The 9,750-nt window shown below is 44.4% G+C and overlaps 1 protein-coding gene across 2 annotated transcripts; it reads right to left on the bottom strand.

Moving 5' to 3' along the window:
- Window positions 1–2,480: 2,480 nt before the first annotated feature.
- On the bottom strand, window positions 2,481–8,370 carry LOC120832020 (SWI/SNF-related matrix-associated actin-dependent regulator of chromatin subfamily A member 2). Of its 2 annotated transcripts, none has more exons than XM_040198027.2 (6): window positions 8,081–8,370; window positions 6,108–6,337; window positions 5,606–5,711; window positions 3,757–3,858; window positions 3,472–3,616; window positions 2,481–3,307 (listed from the first exon to the last, which is right to left on the bottom strand). In XM_040198027.2, exons 1-6 carry the CDS (start codon window positions 8,255–8,257, stop codon window positions 3,174–3,176), a joined length of 894 nt encoding a protein of 297 aa, XP_040053961.1. In that variant the 5' UTR covers window positions 8,258–8,370; the 3' UTR covers window positions 2,481–3,173. The 2 variants fall into 2 exon arrangements, with proteins under 2 accessions (XP_040053961.1, XP_077945032.1); XM_078088906.1 differs by lacking the exon at window positions 8,081–8,370 and adding an exon at window positions 7,517–7,826.
- Between the last annotated feature and the right edge of the window lie 1,380 nt (window positions 8,371–9,750).

The raw sequence follows: 9,750 nt of genomic DNA, 5'->3' as shown, positions 1-9,750 counted from the left end.
AAAAAAACACACTTTAAGACAATCCGCAAATACAAAATCATACAAGATTAAAAACAGGCAGCCATTAATTAAAAAATCAGCATATTTATAATATGGCGTTTCAAATCTTTGGTCTGGAAGGATGAAAGTGTTGACAAAAGATCTCAGAGCGCTACAAGGGGGATGAGGCCTTTTAGCGGAGAACTTTCAAATCTATTTCATACCACGCGACAACAATAGATGCTTCTCTTAATAACTAATAACTAACTGGGACCACCTCATGTTATTCTCAACAACTCCATTTCTCCAATAGGAGATGGAAAGGAGAGTAGCTCAATGCTGGAGGCGTCATGTGTACGCAGTGTAATCAAAACCGCATCTATGGTTTTTAGATCAACACGATTATATTGCCGGTGCTTTTATTTTTGGTTCTTCTCCACTTTTTTCTATCACCTCAAAAGGGATCCAAGGAAATATAAAATGTTCCAAAGAAGAAAAAACAGTGCATGAATGCAAACAAATGTGTGAACCGCTGTGTCTTTGTACACGTGAATATACGTCTGTGATGGTATATTTAAACCCCCCTTTATGGCTTATTACATGCTGTGATATTTGTAATTGAAAAGAATATGGTCAATCACATCGTGCTGCCAATGCTGCTTGTTGCAAAAAGGAAACATCTGTCAGTTTGCTGTAATGAAAAATAAAAAGGAGCAGTTCCAAGACGCGTGTTGATTCTTTCTCCCACGTCTCCGTAGCCAGAGAACCAGTGCCTGTTATGGGAGAGAAAACCGACTGGGATTAGTTGAAAAATGTATTTTCAAGAGATTTACTTTCATGGTTTAGTCTCTTCCGTAAGGTTTCCTATATTTTATATTTCTTATCTAACAAACTTTTTTATTTACTAGTAATATCTTAAAAAAGCTTGCGTGAGCATATACCATAAAACCACAGTCACAATCCAGCTCAAGGGTTGATCGATGAGTGGAGAGGTTTCATTTTAGGGAAAGGGAAATGAACGTAAAGGCAAAGTAAATATAATAAAAGCGAACCAGGTGGAGGCCACTGGAGCCAAACCAGGTGCAACAAACTCCGCCCACAAAGCTGCTGAAGGAGGGGCCTGCTAACAGAAGCGTAGCTGCATTTCATTGGGTTTTTTTTGTCAGCCACAGTGCATTTCTAGATGTAAAAATCTAATTGAAGACGAATGCATGCCCTGCAGCTGGGTTCACTGGGATTGAATGACGCAGGGATCAGAGAGGGAAAAGAAGTTCAATGAAGAGCGCGCTGCAACGTCAGCAACTCCGAAAAATATCTAGGACAGCTGGAGGAGAGGAGACGGGTTGCTTTGAAACAAAAATGCACGATGGATGACGAGAAAAAAACTCCCGTTTTGAGTCCATGCAGACGTCTGCGTCGGCTCCCCGTCAGACGTAAATCAGAAATAAACGTTGTTCCCCGACCGAGACTGACAGGGAAACAGCAACCAGTTCAAATGTGATCAACTGATTTTAAAGGTGATTAGCAAAGTTAAATGTGTGTCCTATGGGTAAAGAGGAAATGGATTGTCCCCACAGATTAAAGTCACCTTCCTTCTGAGCACGCTAATCTCCAAAAAGCCATTAGCGCGTCAACCTTCACTAATTCCTCCATCCGCTCTCCTCCATTAGGTTTACGTGTCATTCCGTGTGCGATTGTCATCAAGAAGACATACGTGCCACTTTGTCTCCCTGACCTGTTTGCTGTTCAGCTGCCCCATTGTAAGCACTTTGTTAATCTCTGAACATCAGCCAGGAGCTTAATACTCCTCACACGCTGTGTCTCATCAACACCGCAAAACAGTGACTGTTTTATCTACATGACCCCCGGGAAGGCCCTGTAACCGCGGCCAAGTCGCTGTCAATATAAATGTACATTAACAGCATATATGCATGCTGCCAATAGACATTTCAGTGGTTTTTCCTGCTCTGTCACTGAGAAGTGAAAGACAAGGGCAAGGTGTTGCTTCTGCGTTTCGCGGTGACAATCTTGTCAATGTTTTTCCCCCAATCACGCGGTGTTGGGCTGTGCTTCCTCTGCGGCCCCTTTGGCACTCAGAGGTCGCGTCACACACGCGGCCGGCGTGATCTCGGACCATGGCGCCACTCCGGTGTGAGTTTCTGTATTTGGAGCAAGTAAATGAAATGAAATGAATGAAAGGTGACACGTGCTCCACCAATAATAGGCACAATCAAACAGTTCTTTTGCACCACCTATTGGCACGTTATCAAAAATACATATCAGATAAACCACTTAAAGCTGATAAATGATCCTCTCATGACTACTCTCCTCTCCTGAGTGTTTGACTGTCGTACTCTTACAAGTACTACAACAAGTATTCCTACTGCCAATGAGGATAAAAACCACCAACCGGGGGGACCTTTGGTGAGATTGAATGTGTTTAAGTGATTACGTTTTCAGGGATTGTCCGTACAATGATGCTCGACAAAAGAGTGAAGTAATGTATTTTTATGTTTTTAATTAGTTTTTGACACAAACTGTACAATATGTGGATCTACAGTAGCACAAGGGATGCACATGTTCAACTGCGGTACCCTTGTTTAGACCAAAACGTATTCCATCCAGAAACAGACACAAAAGTATAATTACTGGTATCTGTCAAGTCAAACTTCCACTAAGGTGTTTATCAAAGAAGAATCGTCTCTAAAGTCCCATTCAGAGATTTTACAGTGCTCATTTGTTCCCCGTCTGTTTGAAAAGCACCTTCCAGTGTGCTTCGATTCCTGAACACGTCAACAGCTTCAGGAGAGATTTACAAATGATCATCCAAGACCGATGAAGGCTTGTTTATACAATCAAATACATTGGTTAAAAACAGTCAGAGAAAACTGGTGTTTTACATCATATCTGCAGACACAACCACAAAGACTAGGGCAGATAAAATATAGTAATATTAATAAAAGACCAGCTAAATGAAAAAGAGCAGCACCGTGTGCAGCAAGAAGCGTATTCAGTGAAATGAGTCACGTAAAAAAGGACGTATTGTTCCACGAGTGGCTCCCTTTGAGGGGTCCTTCCAGTCTTGTTTTCCTTTATTTTGCTTAGAAGATGGAGAAACCAATGCAAAGGGGAATGCTAGAGAATAGACACGAACCAGAAAACCCAACAGGAAAAAAAAACGCGGGACCTTCGTCTCAACCTTGGTCTTTTTGGGTGTTGTCCTCTAGATCCACATCACTGTCCAAATCACTGTGGAGCCTCTTGACCATGGTGCTTCTGCTTCTTCCCTCCTTATTTCCCTTTTTTAGCTGTACTGGTGATGGTTTCACTGTTTACAAAAACAGAGATCATGATGAGTTCATTTTGTGTCAAATAGTTCGACCGACCAGCGAAGAATCCTTTTAAAGATTTCATTTGTCTCCCCATCTCATTATTGCTTCGCGAAAAAAAAAAGACCCACCGCTCCGGATGTTTGCATTTCTCAATCCTCACCTGTTGATGGAACAAATTGGTCTTCGGCTCCGCCGCCATTATCGCTGCGAGTGGCGCCAACCGCCTCTTTCTGTTCCTCGTCCGTGACGATTCGCTGTCTCGCGCTCTCGAAAACAGACTTAATCACAATCGAATCCTCATAGATCTGCAAAGGTAAACACGGACACGCACATAAAGAGCTCAGTGTGTTCCTCCCGAAATCAAGATTCAAACCCATTTACGACTACAATGACATTTGTTGTTCAAATTGCCTTAAAGGAAATGAAAGCCTTTCTTGGAGCTCACCTGAGATCCCTCCAGATTATATGTCTGAGCATTGTGACACAGGAGGAAGATATCCTTCTCCAAATCCCCCACGTTTCTGTACTTGTGATTACGTACACGTTCCTGTGAAGCAAAGGCTCAGTATCAAAACACCAGCATGACCACTGCAATAAATAATCAGCAATCAAGCTTTTGTGAAGACCTCGTCCAAGAGAGCTGTTCTTCTCTTGAAGTTGGTCCAGTGTTGTAATCACTATATGCAATATAATGCCTCCATGCAATATAATGTCTCCATGCAATGTAATGTCTCTATGTAATGTAATGTCTCTATGCAATGTAATGTCTCCATGCAATGTAATGTCTCTATGTAATGTAATGTCTCCATGCAATGTAATGTCTCCATGAAATGTAATGTCTCCATGCAATGTAATGTCTCCATGCAATGTAATGTCTCTATGCAATGTAATGTCTCTATGTAATGTAATGTCTCCATGCAATGTAATGTCTCCATGCAATATAATGTCTCCATGCAATGTAATGTCTCCATGCAATGTAATGTCTCTATGCAATGTAATGTCTCTATGCAATGTAATGTCTCCATCCAATGTAATGTCTCAATGCAATATAATGTCTCCATCCAATGTAATGTCTCCATGCAATGTAATGTCTCCATGAAATGTACTGTCTCTATGCAATGTAATGTCTCCATGCAATATAATGTCTCCATGAAATGTAATGTCTCCATGCAATGTAATGTCTCTATGCAATGTAATGTCTCCATGAAATATAATGTCTCCATACAATGTAATGTCTCCATGCAATATAATGTCTCCATCCAATGTAATGTCTCCATGCAATGTAATGTCTCCATGAAATGTAATGTCTCTATGCAATGTAATGTCTCCATGCAATATAATGTCTCCATGAAATGTAATGTCTCCATGCAATGTAATGTCTCTATGCAATGTAATGTCTCCATGCAATGTAATGTATCCATGCAATGTAATGTCTCCATGGAATGTAATGTGTTCATGCAATGTAATGTCTCCATCCAATGTAATGTCTCAATGCAATATAATGTCTCTATGCAATGTAATGTCTCCATGAAATATAATGTCTCCATCCAATGTAATGTCTCCATGCAATATAATGTCTCCATCCAATGTAATGTCTCCATGCAATGTAATGTCTCCATGAAATGTAATGTCTCTATGCAATGTAATGTCTCCATGCAATATAATGTCTCCATGAAATGTAATGTCTCCATGCAATGTAATGTCTCCATGCAATGTAATGTCTCTATGCAATATAATGTCTCCATGAAATGTAATGTCTCCATGCAATGTAATGTCTCCAGGAAATGTAATGTCTCCATGCAATGTAATGTCTACATGCAATGTAATGTCTCCATGTAATGTAATGTCTCCATGAAATGTAATGTCTCTATACAATGTAATGTCTCCATGTAATGTACTCTCTCTTGTTGTCTTGTGTAGCTCAGTGTTATCGGATTTGATGTGTTTTAATATTTAACGGATTTTAACAATGCGGAATGCGAAGCGTTATTTCCGACCCAGACTGGGTTCTAGTCACAAAATAAGAAGTAAGCCCTGACTTTTCTCTTCAGCGCCACAATCAATCGGATGAATTGCTGTGACTCTTGTGCATGACGCCGGAGCCAGTTGGACACAAGTCTGATCCTACTAAATACCCTAAAGGAAGAAAAAACCAACAGATCCCTCTAAGTGTTACACACTGTTCCCTCTTAAACTCAGAAGATACTGAGGTTCATCTGCGTTTACTCGAGCTTCTCTTAGCAGATAAGCGTGATATCCGCCTGTGAGTTCTATGGGTGTTCAGCGACACGTACCCTGATCCTTCTGAAGTCGACAGGCTTTCGGATCAGCTCGTAGTACTCGGGTACCTCCTTCTTAGAGGGAAGCTGCACAAAGCCTTTGCTGATCTGTCGACCAAAACTGGAAGCACAACGTTTCAGTTCACAAAGCGGTCACTTCGTCGAGAAACCGTTTGTTCAACGTGTAAGTGTGATTGACATTTGTGGAATAAGCATGGAGCACGGATGTATTCCACCACGTAGACCATTTGCTCAACAACAGTTTTTGGATAACCCTAATGTACATTTTGAGGTTATTGACAGGCTTTGGGTTATTAAACAGTCTTGCATAATACAAGCAGAAGCTTTCCTACAGTGTTTTGGGGATAATAAGACAGTGACTCGATGTTCACATAATAAAATCAGGATAGAAGGGATCTGTAAAAACATCCCTGACTGAAAACCTTTATGAGTGCACAACCGGTTCAAGGATTTGGACCAACAGTGACACAGCCCGCCAACCGCCGGGCGCCCTCACCCGTCCTTGTAGTTGGTAACCATGTCGACCAGCGTGCTTAGTTTCCTGGTGAGCTCCGGTGGGTTTGGAGGCAGCTTCTCAGCAGGTGGGCGTCCTCGCTTCCTCTTGACCTTTTCCCCAGTCTCCTGCCCGGCCTGCACTCCTTTGTCCCCATGATGATCCCCTTTACGCTTCTTCAGGCCGATGTCCTCCTCCATCTCCTCCAGGGAACCGTTCTCTCCTGGCTCGGGCTGTAAGGAAGAGGGAGCGGCATCAAACAAACCCCAGCGGGCGCCGCGGGAAGGCGGATGACACCGTTGTGATATAGGAATATGTGAGATGTGTGTATGATACACACAGAGCGTGTCACATGCTTAATCCTGAAGTGTCACAGGAACAGCTGGGGGATGAATGGAAAGAGCCGCGATCAATTCCCATCGTCCTGAACTCTTCCTCGTACTCTCCCTGAGAGTTGGAGTGCTGGGAAACTTGTGCAGTCGGCGTCACATGTTTTCAAACCTTTACTAACTACGGAGACCGAAACCTGAAACCGCCTGAGGAATCCAAATCAAAAGTCCCTCAAATTCAACACTAATTAGCATTTATGGCGATTAAGCTTTCAGAAATTTGTATTCAAAAGAGTGTTTTATTATTTATCCCAATAGTGTGTGAGTTCGCATGGAACTGGAGCAAAGCAGCCGCTGTGCCGTCGCTGCAAATTTGGGACGTACGATTTCATCCTTTGATGTCAGATGATTATCGAGGGACGGCACCATTAAAAAAAAAAAGGATGCACAATGATTGGGGGTACATTGGAAGAAGCCGCGTGTCACCAAAGCGCAGAACCTAAAAATGCTAATGCTAATAATAATAATAATTAAATAATGACACATATATTTCCTGTTGTTGCACAAAGATGAGATGTGGGGATTCGAGGGGGGGGGGGGGTGGGGGCGCCTGCCTGCTGCATCCCGAGTTGTTTTCAACCATTTACTCGCTGCTTTTTCCAATAACTGCTGCAACGGCTGTGTTTTCCACAAAGGCAATTAGGGGCCAGAAACATGAGTATGCATGCAGCAAGAGCAGCTCACAGCAGCTCACAGCAGCAGCAGCAGCAGCAGTCCAGCTGGGGAGGAGAGGGAGGAAATTAGGGAAGCATGCAATCTAATCCGAACATCTTATTGATGCATCAATCACAAATGAGTAACACCGTCCGCACACCAGCATCCAGATGCTATAATAAAGCATGCGCTTGCAAAAATATGTATATCTCAAGGACAAAAGATGAAAGCGTGCTGGAATATTGTTTTTGCACACACACACTGAGAGGAACAGGAACAACACAACGCAGAACTACACTAACACCTCGCAGACTCACAAAAATGGACCTGATGGTGACAAACGCTGTATTAGGAAAAAAAACAACGCACGCTTGCCCATCCGAACCCAGAATTGCATGGCAGGGAATTGAGTGATGGGAGACAACAACACTGGAGGTAACAAAAGAAATCCCGGCTATCATCGCGGGGCTCCGAGGAAGCTTTAAAAGCCCCCCTGAGCGGAATATACTGGGGGGGGGGGGGGGGGGCTGGAGGGTAATCCTGCACGATGCACCACACAGCTGAGAGCCGTACATGTGTCCGCGGACGTCTGTCAGTGTGTGTGCGCGCGTGCGTGCCTGTGTGTGTGCGCGTGCACGTGATGCTGCATGCCTGTGCCATGCGTCTCCCGACGAGCCTGCCTCCTTCGGACTGATCCGGCGAAGATTCCCCCTCATCTGTTACGACGGACACACACACACACACACACACACACCTCTCTTCACCCACACTCGCTTTCCCTGTCGCGCACGCACGCACACACACACACACACACACGCGCGCGCGCACACACACACACACACGTTTCATCCGTCTCTTCCTCTCCTCCCGTGCGGGGTGGCCCGGCGGAATCGGGCGCGCGGGGCGCAGAAAGGCGTGCGGGAGGACTCTTACCTGGCTGCGGGCTGCAGGCGGCGGGCTGCGGGGATCGGCTGCAGCTGTGGGGGAGAGAATTAGCACGCCAGCATAGCGGCGAGCTGCTAGTCTCTTCATCAGCTGATCACTCAGAAGCGGAGCCCAGGAGGGGGGAGACTGAACGCGCGATGTTTTCATACACAAGTCAGCGGACATGCCAGACCCAGCGCCCGTCTGCAGCTCGCACACCTCTTTTTCCTCACTCTGGAAGGCCCCGAGCTTGTGTCCCTCTGCATCTTTTTAATATCGACTGATGCCAGACGAGGGGGGAGCAAAGGAGGGGGGGGGGGGGCTCTTCCCTCCCCGCCGTCAAAGTTATCGGGTCCATTTCTGTGCATTTATTTATTTACGCACTGCATTGCAAAGTGAACGTGGCGTCTGCAGAGAGGTTGTAAATATGGGACAGTTCATACGACGCGTGTGCACGGTGCGCGTGACAGACAGTGATGTTCCAGCATCCAACATGTGGCTGATGGTTGGACGCCCCCCCCCCTCCCCCCCTCGCTGAGGCCTGTGGTACAAAGTCAGCAACATAATGACATATTTGTGTGCAAGCTCCTCCCCACATTCAACCCCAAATGCCTTGTGTTTGTGTTTAGCAGCAGAATCTCACCAAGGTTACCAAGGAAAATAATGTTGGCTCAGATTACTCTTAAAGACAAAAAGGAAATATCTCGGAGTTGCTGAGCCGTTATCAGTGGACTGTATTCTAGTTTGGGATGCTACTCAAACACATCTGCTTGCTGTATGGTTTCAAGCACAGCAGAAAATAGTTTTCCGATGGAAAAATGAAAGGTTGATTCTGAAGCCTCTTACAGTCTGTCTGTGTGTACTCTCAGAATGCCGTTACTGGACCGTTCAAATAAAATGAAAAATATTAAATGTCATTTCATCACCATCCCGTTTGATAAATAGATGGATTCTGTAATATATTCTTTTACCAATATGTGCCTTATTGTTTCTGATGTTTACAGCAGGGTTCAAATACACGGGAACGTATCTTGGAATAGAAAATGTCAGCTCTGAGATTTGACATTTGATAAAAACCTGCAATAAAAACTAACCAGAAAGAAAAGTCCAGGTACATTTGTTTGATGGACAACACCTGTCAGGGGAAGAGAAAACTTGGGCAGTAGCGTACACAGAATGATGCGAGCGGCGAAGAGGAAGGGACGGCCTCCGAATGCATCCCAGTGGGTTATAAGCTGGCGTGCTGCAGCTGATGGGATAATTATCTGCCTGCTCTCGATCTGAAGTCAGACCTTCTATCTGCGCGGGCGGAGGCTGATGGAACAGGCACCATCTGTAAACTTTAGTCCTCTCCGCATATCCGCAAGTTCTTTCTTGCCTCGGTGTACCGAGGAGATTATTTCTGCCCGTCACGTTTGAGGGAGTGACGGCAGCCTGCATTACGTTCGCTCTTTTCCTTTTGATGATTGTTTATGGGAAAATACACTCTAATTCATTATAAGATGCAATGAAGTTCCTGCTCACAGAGGATGCCAAAGTAAAATGCCCTGGTCAGCTACTCAATATGAAATATATCATTTCAGCGTTATGTTCCCAAGAACCACTTGCTCAAACCTGCTGATTGTTACCATGGCAACTGAGGATCTTGATGGCGAACCTTGTATATTATTGTATTTTAT

Source organism: Gasterosteus aculeatus, chromosome 14 (genome assembly GCF_964276395.1).
Source record: "Gasterosteus aculeatus chromosome 14, fGasAcu3.hap1.1, whole genome shotgun sequence".
Classification (NCBI taxonomy): Eukaryota; Metazoa; Chordata; class Actinopteri; order Perciformes; family Gasterosteidae; genus Gasterosteus; species Gasterosteus aculeatus.
The sequence above is the reverse complement of the archived record's forward strand: the minus strand, read 5'-3'. Positions and strand labels throughout refer to the sequence as shown.